Raw genomic sequence first — 20,124 nt, forward strand, 5'->3', positions numbered from 1 at the left:
GTTAGTATGTGTGTACGTGAGTGAGTGAGTGTGTATGCACTTACTTGCATGCCCTGAGTGCATGACTTATGGCGAGGGAGAGTTATTTCCCAACAATATTACCCTGCTGACATCTACTCCATTCAAATTGCCTCGGCCTGCTCAGTACTTCTGACCATATTGAAATAAGAGCCTAGAGATTTAGCTTTGCAATGTCTTAACCTGCTTATGCACTTGACGCCTTCTCCTAGACCATGAGGGCGGAGTGTGTGACGGTTGGGCGGGAGGGGGTTGGTCCTCCTCTTTAACCTGTGTGTGTAAACCAGTGTAGCAACCCCCCTGCCGTGACCCCCACACACTCCCTCTCGTTCATTCCCTGTGTATGTTAAAGCAGAGGAGGAGTTGCTTAAGGGGTAGGAGATGAAACAAGCCCCCATCATCTGGACTTAAAAGGGGGAGGGGAGATGGTGGTGCACCGTGAAAAATAGGTGATGAGCATGACGCAAGCGAACACAGCGAACACACTTGCCCTGTCACCGCAGAGGGCCACTAAGTGTTCATACATTCCTGGGTGACGTGCTGCGCTGGGTGCAGTTTGGATGATTGTATTACTGTGGTCTGCTGGAGGCAGAAGGAATTAAGGCTGCACCTTGGAAGCCGGCTGGGGTGCGGCTGGCAGTTCCTGACATGGCCTCTAAAGTGGCCCAGGGCTGAGGGGACAACATGACGATGACACCTGCCTGCCTGGGGATGACTGTGGATGAGTTCAGCCATCAGCACCACTTCCCTCATCTGAACCACAGGAGATAGGGACTCCCGAGGAGTGGCGCAGCGGTTTAAGGCACTGCATCTCAGTGCTAGAGGTGTCGCTACAGATCCTTGGTTCGATTCCAGGCTGTATCACAACCAGCCGTTTCCCGTAGGGCGGCGCACAATTGGCCCAGCGTCATCCGGGGTAGGCCGTCATTGTAAATAAAAATTTGTTCATAACTGACTTGCCTAGTTAAATTAAATAGAACAGAGCTACTGAGGAGCAACCATTAGGTGTGACGAGAAAGCAGCTGGGAAATATTATGTAAAACTAAAGAAGTTTCCAAAGTAGATCTTGATAGGACGAAGAAAAGCCTTTTGATAGAACTTCCTAATTGGAAAGTTTAGGAATGCATATCTTCCTTTGAGTCTATATGTGGGTGTCAGTGTGTGTACACAGAACGTAGGTGCAGGCATGTAGGTGAAGGCATGTAGGTGCAGGCATGTAGGTGCAGGCATGTAGGTGCAGGCATGTAGGTGAAGGCATGTAGGTGCAGGCATGTAGGTGCAGGCATGTAGGTGCAGGCACGTAGGTGCAGGCACGTAGGTGCAGGCACACGACATGCAGAGCTAACTGGATAGACGGGGCGGGAGGCTGATGGGAGTGCTCCTAGCGTCTCTCGGGGTGACAACACTCCCTAGTCGCCACACCACCAGGGAAATCCAATCAAAACGTCCAGTGGAGACGTCAAAGACAGCACCCAGCACGAATAGCAGCTAAACGGATTAAGCCAATGTGACCCTGGGCAGCAGGTGCAGGGATGAGAACAGACACGGGATGCGGAAGCGGAGTGAGATTCCTGTCAGAGCACAGAGCCTGATTTATCCTCTGGCCTCGCACTCCTGTCCTGTGGAGCAAGGGAGGACGCCTTTCATTTCCCATTACAATTCTCTGGAACAACCGAGAGCTGTGTAAGGGGGGGATTGTGTGTGTGTTCATTTGTATGTCACTCGAAGCTGAAGGTGTGTGTGTGTGTGTGTGTGTGTGTGTGTGTGTGTGTGTAAAAATACTGCTATACTTCAGCTATGAAGCATAGAAACAGAGTGAGTGCTGTGACAATAACTGTGAGGGTGGCGTGTGTTTGCCTACACACAGACCCCAGTCAGCGTGTGAGGAACGCTTTCCTAGGTAATAAAGGCAAGGCATTAGTGAACATCATTCCACATGACGCCCCAGCAGCCCAAAGGGCCGGGCCTGTGATAAATATTAATGGCCTGGAACAAGTGGATTGGGAGTTAAGGTTATCAGGGCGGGCTTTCCTAATTGACATTTTACCTGCTGTATACCTTAACAGCCCCGTAAAACACCAAGCCTCCCCCAGAGGAGGATGTGTCACTCAAGACCCCCCCCCCCACACCACCGATCACTGCACAGCACACACACCCTCCCTCTGGGAGAGATGTGAAGGCTGGCCAGCTTCTCTCAATGTCTGCCTACATCCAACACTGGCCTGGATGCCTGACTGACAGACCGGCATGGAGACAGGACCAGCGTTTGCTAGGATACACTGGTAACCCACCAGTGTACTCATGTTGGACATAAAACTTAGTCCGGGTTATCATATATGTACCAGTAGGTCCTATAGCCTACTATACCAACGAAAAGCATAGCACACAAAACCAGTCCCCTAATTGACCATTTTAACCTGTTGACATACAGTGATAGACCTCTGAGACTATCACAGTGCAGGTGCATTTATATGGAGACTTGATTACACACAGGTGGATTGTATTTATCATCATTAGTCATTTAGGTCAACATTGGATCATTCAGAGATCCTCACTGAACTTCTGGAGAGAGTTTGCTGCACTGAAAGTAAAGGGGCTGAATAATTTTGCACGCCCAATTTTTCAGTTTTTGATTTGTTAAAAAAGTTTGAAATATCCAATAAATGTCGTTCCACTTCATGATTGTGTCCCACTTGTTGTTGATACAGTTTTATATCTTTGTGTTTGAAGCCTGAAATGTGGCAAAAGGTCGCAAAGTTCAAGGGGGCCGAATACTTTCGCAAGGCACTGTATTCGTCTCTCCACAAATCAGAAGAATCAGCCAGTGCTTCCTTGGTAAGGAGAGGCGTGCTCAAATGACCCAAACACAGCTCACTGACACAGCTCGCACACACTCAGCCGTGGCACGGTGACGCTGCTCCTGCTGTGGAGCGAGTGAAGCCTATGGCGACCCCCCCCCCCACCCAGCCACCGTATTCAACATAGAGACAGGACAGGTAAACTAAACACTCCCTCAGGTCGTTACCATACACTTACACTACATTATAGCACATCCGCTCGGCTGCCGTTACTGGTAGGCTCCGGGAGCCTCGCGGGGATTGCCACTTTACATTATCTGGAAATTGACAGGCAGAGCAGACAACAAACAATTACCCTCGAGCAGAAATCGAAGGTTGAGAAAACAAATATGAGTGATGATGTCATCTCGTCTAAATGGCAAGCCCTGTGTGAGGCGCACTGGACAGTCTGTATCCATATTTACTGTGGCCCCGATTTGAATATCTATAAACATGTTGATTTTGTGGTTCTCTTTGCACAAATTGATTTAGAAGAAAGTTACTTCTCCAACATAGTAACAGTCGAGAACTAGAACAATAATTGGGGTGCATCTACGCTTATCCAAGATGTGAGAGTCTAAAATGAACCTGGGAGAAATCATGAAAACAAGAGGATATGGCCGTCATTCTTTAAGCGAAACGTCAGCTCATTCTTTAAGCGAAACGTCAGCTCATTCTTTAAGCGAAACGTCAGCTCATTGTTTAAGCGAAACGTCAGCTCATTGTTTAAGCGAAACGTCAGCTCATTGTTTAAGCGAAACGTCAGCTCATTCTTTAAGCGAAATGTCAGCTCATTCTTTAAGCGAAATGTCAGCTCATTCTTTAAGCGAAATGTCAGCTCATTCTTTAAGCGAAATGTCAGCTCATTCTTTAAGCGAAATGTCAGCTCATTCTTTAAGCGAAATGTCAGCTCATTCTTTAAGCGAAATGTCAGCTCATTCTTTAAGCGAAATGTCAGCTCATTCTTTAAGCGAAATGTCAGCTCATTCTTTAAGCGAAATGTCAGCTCATTCTTTAAGCGAAATGTCAGCTCATTCTTTAAGCGAAATGTCAGCTCATTCTTTTTTGCAGTGAATATTTGAGATATGTTCATATTATGTTTATGAAGATAACATGTTGGACTGGCGGCGATGGTGGATGTGATTTGCAAGTGTTTGCAGGTAGGGAGGCAGAGCGGCGTACCATGGTAGCAAGTGTACCACGGTAGTAATACAGTACCTTCTAGAAGAATAGAGGAGAACCATGACAGGCACGGCTCAGCAGTCACAGCTACACTGATTGCTAGTGGGGGGGGGGGTCCTTAAACCACATCTATTCCCCTCTCTTTATGTGGTCAAGAGTCAGGGAATTAACTAGAACCACCATTATTGTTTCCTTCCAAATGTACTGTTGGGAGTAACATGCTATCAGCATTAAATGGATAGCATTATAAAACAAATTGCTTTTGTGGTAATCATGTGAGGGAATAAAATGGTGTATTGTGTGTGCTCAGATGGGGGGGGGGGACTGGTGTCTGGATGTTGAAGACTAATATTGAGATTATAATCAACACTGAGTATCTGGCTCCACCAAGAGGTCATGCAATGCAACTGACGTGTAGTTGTGCAGGATTTTGAGGGAAAAGGCCGCAAAAGGAACTGAGCATCAATTTGGACCAATCGGTGCCCATCTTTGTGATAATTATGACATAATGTGCAAAATAATGACTGCAGTAACTAATACGCATGATCCATCAGACTCTCTGTAATATAAATTGCCAACTACAACATCTATAGCCTATTACATAAGCAGACTTTTTTTTATCATGTAAAATAACAAAAGCCACAACCAACTATTAGCTGATAACACTTAAAGTTGCAGCTGGTTTCTAAATCCACAAAACATTCCAGACCATCTAGCACCACCTTGTGGTGGTCTACCACTATTGCACATTCTAATAAAATGCTGGGGTGTACACAGCCGTGGAAAATTAATACTTGATTGATTTTCTTAATTCTCTTCCTTCTAGCATCTGAGGGCCCCCAGCTTCAACTTAAAACTTCCCTCAGTCATATTATCTAATGTCACAACTGATGTGTCTAGAGCAGGGGTCATCAACTAGATTGAGCCGGAGGCCAATTTTTTATTTTCTCGAGCGGCTGGTTTTGGTGGGCCGAAACATAATTACAATGTTAATAATTGCCTTTAGTAATAATTGCAAAATGACCGCAAGAAGACCAAACAGATAAAATATTTGACTAAAACATCCTTTCAAATCTTCCTTACGTTTGTATATGATCACATGTCTCTATATTATGCGTGGGAATACTTAGGACAGATGTCCAAATTAAAATAACCTGGAGCTGATTTCCTGGTGCTGTTACAGTTTTATTGGGGGGGGGGTGCAAATAAAACTACCTGCGGGGCCAAATTCACCCCAATTGGGCAACAATGGTCTAGAACTTTCTGATGAAAATGGCTGCTGTGCAACACCCGGGTGAAAGCAACACATCTGTGGTGAGTTAAGACTGTGTGGTAGACAAATCTCCTGAGATCAACAAGAAGAGAAGCACTTAGCAGGGGCAAATGGATCACCCGCACTTACTGTGAAATGTTCCTGGGATTTGTAGTTCTCGTCGAGGTAGACACGGGCTCTGCTGTACTCCTTCATGGCATCACTGGACAGCAGCTCTCTAGAAGAGAGGACACATCACAATATGGCCCCATCAGCCTTCAGATACATGGGTTGATTTATTTATCTTCCTTTAATCAGCAACATGATAAGTAGGATAAATATGAACATGGCGGAACTGTAGTTCTTCCATGCTAGCTGTTCCGGTACACTTCCAGTCATTACGCTAACGCTAGCTAGCAATGGCTAGCCAAACTACCTTCAACTTCCTGCAAACTGCAATTAACTTCCTTAATTGCGCTTTAAGGGAGCCGGGATTAGGAACAGGAGATTGTGAGTGTATTAGGATACTGTTAAATCTGTTGAGGCCTCACAGACAGTCTCTTCTACTTATCTATATCCCTCTGCTAATAAAGTTCACACCAGGACACCCTAAATTGGTTGAAAGAGGCTACATAACAGAGCACCTGATAGAATCTTGTTAACAAATATCAAATATCTTATAAACCCCCATTGACCTAAAACATTCAGTTTGTCCATCCTATGACTAAACAAGAAAGACTAGCTACACAAATAAGCCCCGCTAAACAGTTTACTCAATAATGATGGTCTTCTAGTACATTCTTTTAATTCTTTGAAAATCAACACCAAACATGAAACCAAATAAGCGTTCACCAGAAGGTGGAGTTGTTCACTCACTTTCACATAGTTTTGGTCCTAATTTTCCTGTGGACCCAGGCAGTGGTTGTCCGTCTTGACAGAAAAATAACCCATAATCACCACTAGGGTTGCTATGGACACCCGAGTTGGCGGCAATTCTTCAGTGAAGGGAAATTTGAAGGGGTGGGGGGGGGGGGCATGAAGTGTGAGGTAACTTACTTGACAAAACAATCTACGTGTGCCATGGACGCTTCGTAGTTCTTCCCGCCCACCTCCTGACAGTGCACTGCGATGAAGTGGGGCTTGTGTGATTGGACAGTCTGCAGAGGAGAAGAGAACAAGGCATAGCATTAAAACGACTGTCCAGACACAACTACTTGCTCGGTGTCATTTCATCCAGGTCATAATCATTCACGGCACAAGGAACTTCTCACCCAAATGACATATTCTATACTTAGATTCGATAAAAGACGAGATACGGCGTTCTTCAAGAGAGCCCTGTCCTCTAAACAGCCTGCGGAGTCAGATTTCGGATTCCCACAAATAGCTGAATTAAGGGATTTAAAACTCCCTCGTAAAACACAACCAAGCAACACGCCTTACCAACAAGCACCCATTTACTCCACAGTGAAACCCTAATTAAGGTCTGGTGATTTTGGAGGTGGAAAGAAGCTGGGTAACACCCAAGACTGGGGGGAAAAAATGACTATCAGAGGTCTAGATACATTATAGTCAACAGGCCAAACTGCCCCAGGTACTGTACAGTATAGTGTCAGACAGAAGGCATGTAGCTTGCTTGTTCCATGAGTCATCACGGATGTGTGTCGGGCACTGTGTGCAGGGTATGACGGACAATGCCGGGAGTTAGAAACATCTCACTAGATCAATAACGAGTCTCTCACTATCAGGAAATGTCAACATTATGATGTCAGAATATAGGAAACACCAGAACATAAAAAGGTGACTGATCATAGGAATAGTGTCAGAAAAGAATACATACTGATGTTGGTGATCTGCACTGATAAACACATTCCTGGTCCCAGATCTGTTTGGGCTGTCTTGCCAATATCTATGGTTATTGGCAAGACCGCACAAACAGATCTGAGATCAGGCTAACAAATACCTGGTCAGAGCAGAGAGAGTTGTTACAGAGTCATTTCCACTCCAGTCACATGACCTCTCCCATGTCCCCTCCCTGTCCCCTAACACTAAGAGGTGTTTCTGAGTGCACTGCCAGCGAGCCCAGAGTGTTTAGAGGTGCCAACCCGTAACGGAAAATCCATAGCGGAGTGAATTATAGCGCTCATAAGCACTCAAAGGGTCGGGCTACGGATGGTGGGCAGGCCGTAGATCACGGTCACCCAGGAAATGTGGCCCCCCCCGGGGGGCCTGGAGGCCTACTCTGCTCCTACTCCACCCGCCTGCATTATTATTACTAAAGGCAAAATCAAATAAAAGTAATGTAAGGCAATAACACTATGGATTTTCTATCAACCTTTGGCTTGTCACCGGGCCCCTAAGAGCCAGGGTTCTCAAACAGACGGATTAGTGAACCTATCAGCATCCACTGGAAAGCGTCGACTCTCGAGGAGCTTTAGCTAGCCAAGTTACACTGTGTGTGAACCTGTGGACATGCGAGAGGGAAAATGCTGGACTGTGTGTGTATTTCGTGCCTGTGTGTGTGTGTGTGTGTGTGTGTGTGTTTGTATTTGTCCAAGTGTGCATTTTCTGTTTGTTTTTCCAGGCAGTGTAACTCCAGCTCTAGTTTCTCATAGGGCTACAGACTCATTATCCTGAAGCCTAATTTAATCCTATTACTATAAATCAGAAATGCTATTGATACAAGGCCAAACAATAACAACTATCCCAAGTGTCCGCCATCTTTCTTCTGAATGCCAAACAATTGGCCCATTCCATCTACCCTCAGAGGCACCTTTTGATCGATCTGCTCGTTTTCATTTCAGTCTAATGAGTTATAGGTCACAGATTGACTCTCGATCAAAGGCAAATAAACACATTTGCAGAGTGGTCAACGGGGGTGCCAGCCTAAAGAGCAGTTGAGTTCTATCAGACGCAGGGACCTCTCTTGGTAGCGTAGAAGTTATAGGGTTGATGACGTTAGACCACACCGCATGATGACACAGGTACCACACAGCGGAAACCTCTCCACCTCTTAACTGTTGTGAGACGGCCACATGTTTGTCAAAGAGGTGCGTCCTCGCTCTCCCGCAATCCTGTATCGGTTTGGATTCCTAGGAAATCCCCTAGGTTATAGCAATGACATATTCTCATCCTTTAATAATATTTACTTACACACTACCCTGGAATATGTCAAAAAATAAATACAAAAAAGAGCTTGTTTTATTTGATGGCCAAACAATGTGGGCTAATTATGTGGAAAATAATAACCGAAAGGCCTAGCTTGTAAGTCTAGCTCTCAGTATGGAGACATTTTCCATGCTTCATTTAAATCAATACCTAACTGTCAAACAGACATCATTGATCTCCACCAGTACAAATCCATGTATATCAGCCTACATCTAAACTCATGCCCAATTCACACTATAGGGCTGAAGGAAAACCGTAATGTGCTGGGTGTGATATTTTCTTCGGCGACTATGTTGGACGCGTAACCAGGCCAGCCCAGTACAGCTTGGCTTGGAACAGGTTAGCTCAGTAGTGTAAAAATGGTATCAGATCCCCACTGCTTTTGTGACCAGTGGCTCAAATCAAGCGCACCACTTACACGGCTAACCTAACACGGCTGCTATCAGACTGACTTGTTTAATGTGTCGTCGTCACAGCAGCCTGGGTTCTGAGTTGCAGACTGCAGTGAGGTGAGATATGCCATGTTTGTGTTATAGGCCTTCAATCCCTGGGGTGTTCTCTGCCTGATGCCTGGATGTGGATGTAGGAGGGCAGCTGGCTGGAATGAGTCTCAGTTACCGTTCCTGAAAACGACTGTATCAACGGGAGTCGGCACACCTACTTGGTGAAGCCGACTCACTCAGACGGAGCGTGGTGTTACTGTATTTAAACAGCTGTTTAAATACAGTACTTTACTCCTTTGCAATGGCAGCTGAATGGGACAACATTTGCACTACTCAAATGCATTATGTAATGATCGTTCTCGCCATCTCTTCATCATTCTCATACACTCACTGAAGACTAAAGTACCTTGAGCGTCTGGAAAAAATATACAAGTCCTGTCAAATAATATACATCCTAGCGTCTATAAATACATCCCATCAATGACACGACGCACTGACGCGCACACCATTGAATGTTCTTAGGAGTGAATTCCAGTGGCAGATTTTAAAAAAGACTGATGATGCACATGGGGAGGAAAAAAGACCCATGTTTCTCTGAATTTTCTCACAGAGGGCCTTTGATGAGCTGTAATTTAGGGAGGATGACTCCCATTTCATGGTCTTGATTGGGAGCTGGAAAATAGCGTGGCTGGAGAGAACCGTGTGAGGGAGGGGGTGTCAAATGGGCATGTGATGTGACGAGAAGTCTTTTCTAAACACTAAACTCTGTCCATCTGTTGCCGTTCATTTACTCCAGGCTGTACAACACTGAATCTATTCATCTATAATCCTACACACACATGTGCATACGCACAGAGACGCACAGAGACGCACAGACACAACCTTTCATTCACTTTTGAGTCACACAGCCAAATATGGTGAATTCGGAAAGTACTCAGACCCCTTGCCTTTTTACACATTTTGTTACGTTACAGCCTTATTCTAAAATTGATTAAATCGTTTTCCCCCCCCTCGACAATCTACACACACAATACCCCATAATGACAAAGTAAAAACAGTTTTTCTTAATTGTTGCTAATTTATTAAAAACAGAAATACCACATTTACATAAGTATTCAGACCCTTTACTCAGAACTTTGTTGAAGGACCTTTGGCAGCGATGACAGCCTCGAGACTTCTTGGATATGACGGTACAAGCTTGGCACAGCTGTATTTGGGGAGTTGATCCCATTCTTCTCTGCAGATCCTCAAGAGCTCTGTCAGGTTGGATGGGGAGTGTTGCTGCACAGCTATTTTCAGGTCTCTCCAGAGATGTTCAATCGGGTTCAAGTCCGGGCTCTGGCTGGGCCACACAAGGACATTCAGAGACTTGTCCTGAAGCCACTCCTTTGTTGTCTTGGCTGTGTGCCAAGGGTCATTGTCCTGTTCAAAGGTAAACCTTCGCCCCAGTCTGAGGTCCTGAGCAGATTTTCATCAAGGATCGCTGTACTTTGCTCCGTTCATCTTTGCCTCGATCCTGACTAGTCTCCCAGTCCCTACCACTGGAAAACATCCCCATAGCATGATGCTGCCACCGCCATGTTTCACCGTAGGGAGGGTGCCAGGTTTCCTCCAGACATGATGCTTGGCATTCAGGCCAAAGAGTTCAATCTTGGTTTAATCCGAACAGGTTTAAATCAGACCAGATGGTTGTCCTTCTGGAAGGTTCTCCCATCTCTACAGGGGAACCCTAGAGCTCTGTCAGAGCATCAGGTTCTTGGTCACCTCCCTGACCAAGATCCTTCTCCCCTACTGCCTAGAGCTGGCTGGGCAGCCAGCTCTAGGAAGAGTCTTGGTGGTTCCAAACATCTTCCATTTAAGAATGATGGAGGCCACAGTGTTCTTGGCGACCTTCAATGCTGCCCTTCCCCAGATCTGTGCCTCGACATAATCCTATCTCGAAGCTCTACGGACAATTCCTTCGTCCTCATGGCTTGGTTTCTGCTCTGACATGCTATGTCAACTGTGGGACCTTATATAGACAGGTGTGTGCCTTTCTAAATCATGTCCAATCAATTTACCACAGGTGGACACCAATCAAGTTGTAGAAACATGATGATCAATGAAAACAGGATGCACCTGAGCTCAATTCCGAGTCTCATAGCAAAGTGGGCTGAATACTAGCTTTGTCATTCTGTGGTATTGTGTGTAGATTGCTGAGGAAATCTTTTCACTTCTTAAAATAAGGCTGCAAAGTAACAAAATGTTGAAAAAGTCAAGGGGTCTGAATACTTTCCGTTTATGTCACACACTCCTCACGTGTATATATTAAAAATGTAAATACAATTTTAAAAAACTATTAAAAAGCACGCACACAGTACGGCAATAAATCAGAAAAAATACATTTAATAATGATGAATATTCTCCCAAATCATTATAACAACTTAGAATAAATTAGCCATGTACTCTAGTAATGACTACCTAATCTAAGTCATGTGACTGGAAAGGAAAGGGGGGATGGATACCTAGTCGGTTGTACAACTGACATGTGTCTTCCACATTTAATCCAACCCCTCTGAATCAGAGAGATGTGGGGGGGCTGCCTTAATCGACATCCACGTCTTCGGCGCCCGGGCAACAGTGGGTTACCTGCCTTGCTCAGGGGCAGAACAACAGATTTCTTTGCTTGTCAGCTCAGGGATTCGATCCGGAAACCTTTCGGTTACTGGCCCAACGCTCTAACCTGTGAGGCCAGTGGCCCATGACAGCCAGGTAAGGTTTCCAATGCAAATAGACTGAGGGATCATTAGTGCTGAGCAATTATTATTATTTATTTTTTTACATTGTATATTATTTGTTTTTGGTATGATGACTAAAACTCTGATAATGGTAGTGACTGCCCATTGTTGCTTATCACTTATTCATAAACCATCCTTTATTCATTGCCTGCTGTCTGACAAAATCATTATTTCAGCAGTTCCTCAAAGTAAAGACGGCATACTTTTAACACGGCTTAATAAGTATCCTGCACGGGAAGGAGCCTGTCAGAACAGCCAGCTGTAGGAGCAACGGATTCTGGTCATTGTAGAGAATGACCACGTTTTCTGAGCTTTTTCGAGGATGAGTTGAACAAGTCCCAAATCTCAAAAGAGATTATGTGTTGAGCTCGCAGAAATAAATACTAACTAAATGGAATTCAAATAATTGAACCGACATGGGTCAATGATGGTTATCTTACCTTTCCGACCCCAATAGAATTCTAGAACGAAGCTGTAGATTACTGAGAATTTTCCAGATAAATCAAATTCTCTCACACAGACATAGCTCAAAAACAAAGAACAAATGACAACTACACTAACTTATAAGTTGTTTTAAAGAGCACAAACTCTTCTTTAATATGACACCACATTCATGTCAATGGGAATAACATTCATTTTGTCTTCCATTCTGTAAAGACACTCACTATCAAAAAAAAGAGTAACACTCAACAAAAATGTTGAGTATTTAAAATTGTAGTAATTGACTAAATTACTTAAAATGTATAAAGTGTAATATATTATACTTACAAATATTTTTTTACATCTCCAAAATGTGACCAGAGGACAATATTTCAGACAGTATGTCAAAACCCACACAAAGTAGGCTATTTGATTGACAATTCTTACTTCTGTAACACTGTAAAATGAAAAAAACTACTCAGACTATTTCAAAATGTACAGTATCTTTCAAGATTAAGTACAAACCAGGCCTGACACAAAATCTAGAACTAGTACAGTAGCTTACGTTGACAACAATTCAGTGAATGCAACAAGTACTAGATATACAAAGAGAGAACATGCAAAACACAACTGTTCAAAGACTCAAAGTAAACCATTTCCCTAAAAGATCTGTAGGACAAATCCATATTTTACACTTTCACCTTGGTGTTTGCATTTAGCCTACAACATGTCATGGAATTTCTGGAAGAACTGCCCCCTCCTGTAAAGTGGCACAGACACAAAGAGCACCCAAAGGATGTTTCTTAAACATCTCCCACTCTTTGACCTACAGCATCACCTCTGGATGCACACCACACACCCTCTCTTGTGCCCTTCAAACTTCACCTGCTTTCCAATGAGTTCTATATCAGTTCACACGCCCTGGTGCCACAGTCTTGGCTCCCCTCTTCCTGCCACTGTAGTATTATCACAAAGTGAATGCACAAGCTGCATTTTGAATGCCTTCGGGGACCAATGCCTGAGGTTTCTGGGAGGAGCCTTTGCAGGGTCCCCTACACAATGTACGCATTTATGATGGAAAAGAACATCCACCAAAATACATACTTCCATAAATGTATGCTTGTGCGTCCAACATTGTAATAGAGCCTCAGTTGGTCAGGATGGTCAACCCCGCCCATTTTCTTGGTGTAATCCATTACAGGCTCTGGAACGGATACAAGTTCCTACCACTTTTAAAAACAACTCCAAAACCCTTGCCACTGTCACTTGAGGCCCAGGCTGTGTGGTACAGGGGTGAATGGTGGGACTTGGGGCAGACACAATCCATGGAAACGTAGGCTCCCCTCTCAGGTGTGCTCTCACTCTTCCCCTCCCTCCACTCCCTCCGCTGCCTGTATGATGGCGCCGACAGAGATGGTCGCCTCGCTTCAGGTCCTAAGAAAACTATGCAGCTATTGGTTTTGTATTATTTCTTACATTGTTAGCCCAGATAATCTCTAGTGTTATTACATACAGCCTGGAAGAACTATTGGATATAAAAGCGGTGTCAAATTACCATCATTACGACCAGGAATACGTCTTTCCTGAAGTGGATCCTTTGTTTGAACCTCCACCCTGGACATGTGATCTTTTCCCATAGGTCGACCCAAAACAACGCGGTCGCCGCAGGAGAGGCGGACGGAGCGGCCTACTGGGCAGATTCAGAAGGTGAGCACACCATCCACCGCTTCCGAGCATATTACTCGCCAATGTCCAATCTCTAGATAACAAGGTGTACGAAATTAGGGCACGAGTTCCCTTCCAGAGAGACAGAGATTGTAGCATTCTCTGTTTCACGGATACATGGCTCACTTGGGATATGTTATCAGGTCAGTACAGCCACCCGGTTTCTTCACGCATCGCGCCGACAGAAACAAAACATCTCTCTGGTAAGAATTATCTTCCAAGAGAATTTGCTTCGATTATAGTCACAGCCGTAGCCATGCACACTTCCAACTCAATCAAAGTTTGCAGACGACACTACAGTGGTAGGACTGATTACCAACAACGACAAGACAGCCTACAGGGAGGAGGTGAGGGCCCTCGAGGTGTGGCGTCAGGAAAATAACCTCTCACTCAACATCAACAAAACAAAGGAGATGATCGTGGACTTCAGGAAACAGCAGAGGGAGCATCCACATCGACGAGACAGTAGTGGAGAAGGTGGAAAGTTTTAAGTTCCTTGGCGTGCACATCACGGACAAACTGAAATGGTCCACCCACACAGAGAGCGTGGTGAAGACGGCGCCACAGTGCCTCTTCAACCTCAGGAGGCTGAAGAAATTTGACTTGTCATCTAAAACACAAACAAGCTTTTACAGATGCACAATCAAGAGCATCCTGTCGGGCTGTATCACCGCCTGGTACGGCAATTGCACTGCCCTCAACCGCAAGGCTCTCGAGAGGGTCGTGTGGTTTGCACAACATATCACCAGGACAAACTACCTGCCCTCCAGGACACCTACCCCACCCGATGTCACAGGAAGGCCAAAAAGATCATCAAGGACAACAACCACCCGAGCCACTGCCTGTTCAACCCCCTATCATCACAAGGCAAGGTCAGTACAGATGCATCAAAGCTGGGACCGAGAGACTGAAAAACAGCTTCTATCTCAAGGCCATCAGACTGTTGAACAGCCATCACTAAAATAGATGGCATACAGACTCAAATCACTGGCCACTTAAATAAAACAGACTTAATTAAAGGTATCACGAGTCACTTTAATAATGTTTACATAGAGGTATCACTAGTCACTTTAAGGAAATGTTTACATAGAGGTATCACTAGTCACTTTAAGGAAATGTTTACATATCCTACATTACTCATCTCATACAGTTGAAGTCGGAAGTTGACATACACCTTAGCCAAATACATTTAAACTCAGTTTTCACATTCCTGACATTTAATCCTAGTAAAGATTCCCTGTCTTAGGTCAGTTCAGATCACCACTTCATTTAAAAAATGTGAAATGTCAGAATAATAGTAGAGAATGATTTATCTCAGCTTTTATTTCTTTCATCACATTCCCAGTGGGTCAGAAGTTTACATACACTCAATTAGTATATGGTAGCATTGCCTTTAAATTGTTTAACTTGGGCCAAATGTTTTGGGTAGCCTTCCACAAGCTTCCCAGAATAAGATGGGTGAATTTTGGCCCATTCCTCTTGACAGAGCTGGTGTAACTGAGTCAGGTTTGTAGGCATCCTTGCTCGCATGAGCTTTTTCAGTTCTACCCACAAGTTTTCTATCGGATTGCTGTTGTTCTGGGATTGATTTGCACTTTTCGAACCATAGTACGTTCATCTCTAGGAGACAGAACGCGTCTCCTTCCTGAGCGGTATGACGGCTGCGTGGTCCCATGGTATTTATACTTGCCTACTATTGTTTGTACAGATGAACGTGGTACCTTCAGGCATTTGGAAATGTCTCCCAACGATGAAGCGGACTTGTGGAGGTCTACAATTTCTTTTCTGAGATCTTCGCTGATTTCTTTTGATTTTCCCATGATGTCAAGAGGCACTGAGTTTGAAGGTAGGCCTTGAAATACATTCACAGCAACATCTCCAATTGACACTTCTAAAGCCATGACAACATTTTGGGGAATTTTCCAAGCCGTTTAAAGACACAGTCAACTTTGTGTATGTAAACTTCTGACACACGAATTGTGATAGTGAGTTAAACGTGAAATAATCTGTCCGTAAACAATTGTTGGAAAAATGACTTGTGTCATGCAAGAAGTAGACACTCATCCATATATTTATTTGTAGATATTCTTATTCACCCCTTTACATTTGTGTGTATTTGTGTGTCTAAGGTAGTTGCTGTGAATTTGTTAGATTACTTCTTAGACATTACTGCATAGTCGGAACTAGAAGCACAAGCATTTCGCTATGCTCGCATTAACATCTGCTAACCATGTGTATGTGACCAATAAAATTTGATTCGATTTGTGACTCGGAATTGAGCTCAGGTGCATCCTGTTTCCACTGTTCATCCTTGAGATGTTTCTACAACTTGACTGGAGTCCACCTGTGGTAAATTCAATGGACATGATTTGGAAAGGCACACACCAGTCTATATAAGGTCCCACAGTTGACAGTGAATGTCAGAGCAAAAACCAAGCCATGACTGTAGAAGGAATTGCCCATAGAGTTCCGAGACAGGATTGTGTCGAGGCACAGATCTGGGGACGGGTACCAAAAAATGTCTGCTGCATTGAAGGTCCACAAGAACACAGTGGCCTCCATCATTCTTAAATGAGAGCTGGCAGCCCGGCCAAACTGAGCAATCGGGCGAAGACGGCCTAGGTCAGGGAGGTCACTCTGACAGCGCTCCAGAGTTCCTCTGTGGAGATGGGAAAACATTCCAGAATGACTACCATTTCTGCAGCATTTCACCAATCAGGCCTTTATGGTAGTGCCCAGATGGAAGCCACTCCTCAGTAAAAGGCACATGACAGCCCGCTTGGAACTTAAGATACTCAGACCATGAGAAACAAGATACTCTGGCCTGATGAAACCAAGATTGAACTCTTTGGCCTGAATGCAAGAGTCACATCTGGAGGAAACTTGGCACCGTCCCTATGGTGAAGCATGGTGGTGGCAGCATCGTGCTTTGTGGATGTTTTTCAGTTGCAGGGACTGGGAGACTAGTTAGGATCGAGGGAAAGATGAACTGAGGGATCCTGGAAGAAAACCTGCTCCACAACGCTCAGGACTTCAGACCGGGGCAAAGGTTTACCTTTGAACAGGACAATGACCTTAAGCACACAGCAAAGACAACGCAGGAGTGGCTTTGGGACAAGTCTCGGAATGTCCTTGAGTGGCCAATTAAATGTCCTTGAACCCGATTAAACATCTCTGGAGAGATCTGAAAATAGCTGTGCAGCAACACTCCCCATTCAACCTGACAGAGCTTGAGAGGATCTGCAGAGAAGACTTGGAGAAACTCCCCAAATACAGGTGTGCCAAACTTGTCACATTACAACAAATTAGACTCAACGCTGTAATCGCTGCCCAAGGTGCTTCAAGAAAGTACTCAGTATAGGGTCTGAATAGTTATGTAAATGTGATCAGTTTTTTATTTGTAATAAATTTGCAAAAATGTCTAAAAACCTGTTGTTTTGTAATTAAGGGGTGCTATTGAATCCATTTTAGAATAAGGACCCAATGTAACAAAATGTGGGGGGAAAAGTCAAGGGGTCTGAATACTTTCCGAATGCACCTCAACATCATCGCTTTTCAAAGTGCAAGGATGTGTCCGAATCTGTATCACCAACCAGCATCTTTCAAAGGGAAAAGTAATTTCTGCTTTGGCGCCGTCATTCTGAGTCATGAAGTGAAAAGTCAAAATGACAGCATACCCCGTTTTCCTGGTTTCTGGTAGATGACAATAGCCAGGTGAAAACGACAAGTTTCTTGCAAGTAAATTTTGCGATATTGACACCGATATTATTGCTTGCAGAAAAAAGCAGTTAGGGCTGCTAGGGCTGACCCCATTTAGTCGACTGGTCGATAGTTTGTTCAATAGGCTGTTGGTCAACAGAGTTTTTGTTGTTTTTTTGTTATTTGTTGGCTTAATGTAGGCTATTTTTACATACTGGCAATGGCAATAGTTACTTTTAGATTTATATACATTTTCATAAAATTTTGAATTTTGATTAACCACATGACTTTGATTTTGAGAGATGAAGGCTTTATTCTAAATGAAATGAAGCTGTTCCACGGGTCGGGAAAAAAAATTTTTTTCTTCTGGTTAGGCTATATTGATCTCTGGCTCGCTCTTCAGAAATGTATATGTCTTCATTTTTCATGACAGTGCTTAAAGCATCAGACAAGCTCAGTAGCCTATGTACATACAGCACATTTTATTCAAGCATAGGGTGTGTCTATATGGAAAAATAACACGTTTAAAAATTTTGACCAATCTATTGGTCGACCAATATATATATATTTTTTAATTGGGGACAGCCGTAGTGGCCGCTATAGTAATTTAAAGAAAGACCGTTGACGGCCACTATGGCTTCTAAAGAGCTAACAACGAAGGAAAATGCCCTGCTTTGCTTAAGTGAAGCTCACTTCAGTCTGTGCTACTCTGCAACATGTTGTGTGCCTGCCCAGTAGATTATTGAAAGCTGCCTGGATGCCCATCAGATCCATGGAGGAAACATAAATAACCATATGACCCAGGGCCAGGGTCTTCCAAAGGACTTTAAATGACAGGGGCTCAGTTGCTGTGCTTCTTGAACAAACAGTAAAACACATTTAAATCCTTCAATACAGTAGACAGTCTATCAGATCACTCATCGGGCACATTGCAGAGGGGTTAGTAAATGCCTAGCCTTGTCAGTGTACACTTGTCCATTGTATACTCTTGGCCTCACCTGCAGGAATGGAGTGCGACTTCGTGCCTTCGACGTGAGTGTTTGTACAGTATGTAATGTATGTTTCCGATACTAATCAAGAAAAGTGTCCAAATAACTCCTTTTATTTCCTGAAGCTGCATTTCGAGGTAAAACCTGAAGCAAAGGCTTGCATCCACAGTAGGCTAGTTCCTTGAGAGGAATTCAAAATGGTACAAAAAAGACAGACACACACACAGACAGAGAGACACATGCAGGGCAAGCATGCAGGATGGATGTCCTTTTGGTTGGAACCACCAAAAAGCCATTTAAACAGCTTTTTTTCCTAGGATATTGCAGAGGTACCACCTTACTGAATCTGATGGTCTGGTTTAACACCGAACTTCAAACTACCTTCCACAAAAGAACAATTTCGACAAAAGAATCACTCAAAATGTGGTTGGCCGCAAGTTACTTTCCAACAGTTTCAAGACTAATGAGACATTGGACTATTTTAAAATATAAAAACTATTTTTCATCCACTGTCTAAACTTGTAATTGTTTTAAAGATTGTTTAACAACGGGACAAAAAACACTTAGCGATGGTGCAATTCAAACCCCTTGCATCATTTATTCCTTACAATGTAGAATTCTTCACAACAGACAGAGGGTCTTCATTAACGTGTTCACAGTGAGAGAGACTACAGCATGTGTGCTAAGCTGACTTATAAGCAAATTAGAGAGCCATGTGAGCGGGGAGAGTCGTGCCAGGCTAACATAGCAAAGTCTAGCGAGGCTCATGACTGTGAGCCCTAGCAGTCACTGGTGCCGTTCTTGACCAGTAGCCCTGGGAGTATAGAGTCTGATACTGCTTTCCATGACGTCACTGACAAGCAGAGAACAGAGCTGGCAGGAGACTGCAGGCCTGTCTAGTTCACAGCAGGGGCACACCTCTCTCTCTCTCTCTCTCTCTCTCTCTCTCTCTCTCTCAGACAGACAAACACACACGCAAGACCACCCCCCCCCTCGCCACACACACACACACACACACAGACAGTGAATGTCCAATAACTTTGTCACATAAACAAAACACACACCGCATCACACACTTAAATCATGAGGCAATCAACCCGTCCATGCTTGCCTTAGGGTTCGTTTACTGTTATACACAGAGCGAGAGCACGGTGAACGACAGACAGACTAGTGTTCAAAAGCCAGCTGATCCCATGGGCTTCTCTCGACTGTTGTATCGAATGTGTGAGGGTGAGAGACAAACAGGAAATTGGGCATTTGTGAGTTCATCTGGATATTTGTATCACTTGAAAACCAAAGCCAAAAAGAAAGGTGAAAAATAGCACAGGGGGGGGGGGGGGAAACGGCATATTTTAGAACCATGTGCAATTTTTTTCACGTTTGATTTTGGCCGAGTTTTTGTGTATCTTTGAGTCTAAACAGAAAATTTACTGACTGTCAAACTGTGTTAGTGTTGCTCAGTGTGTGTGACGTGTGAGAGCCAGGAGCAGGGTTGACTTTGGTACACATACACTGTACCAGAGTCTCCTTAGAAAACAGTTAGCGCATCTCGCTACAGTCACCACACATTGCAGTGTGTGTGTGTGTGTGTGTGTGTGTGTGTGTGTGTGTGTGTGT

At 44.1% G+C, this 20,124-nt stretch overlaps 1 protein-coding gene across 2 annotated transcripts in view; it reads right to left on the bottom strand.

Annotated features, from left to right (window-relative positions):
• The window catches only part of LOC109888952 (inositol polyphosphate-5-phosphatase A-like), a 261,099-nt gene that overhangs the window by 142,231 nt on the left and 98,744 nt on the right, over window positions 1-20,124 (bottom strand). For both annotated transcript variants that reach the window (XM_031823382.1, XM_031823381.1), the window contains exons 3-4: window positions 6,346-6,446; window positions 5,440-5,527 (exon numbers count right to left, since the gene is read on the bottom strand). In XM_031823382.1, coding sequence (XP_031679242.1) covers window positions 5,440-5,527; window positions 6,346-6,446 — 189 coding nt within the window. The remainder of the gene's footprint in view (window positions 1-5,439; window positions 5,528-6,345; window positions 6,447-20,124) is intronic.

This window comes from Oncorhynchus kisutch, linkage group LG4 (assembly GCF_002021735.2).
Source record: "Oncorhynchus kisutch isolate 150728-3 linkage group LG4, Okis_V2, whole genome shotgun sequence".
Taxonomy (NCBI): domain Eukaryota; kingdom Metazoa; phylum Chordata; class Actinopteri; order Salmoniformes; family Salmonidae; genus Oncorhynchus; species Oncorhynchus kisutch.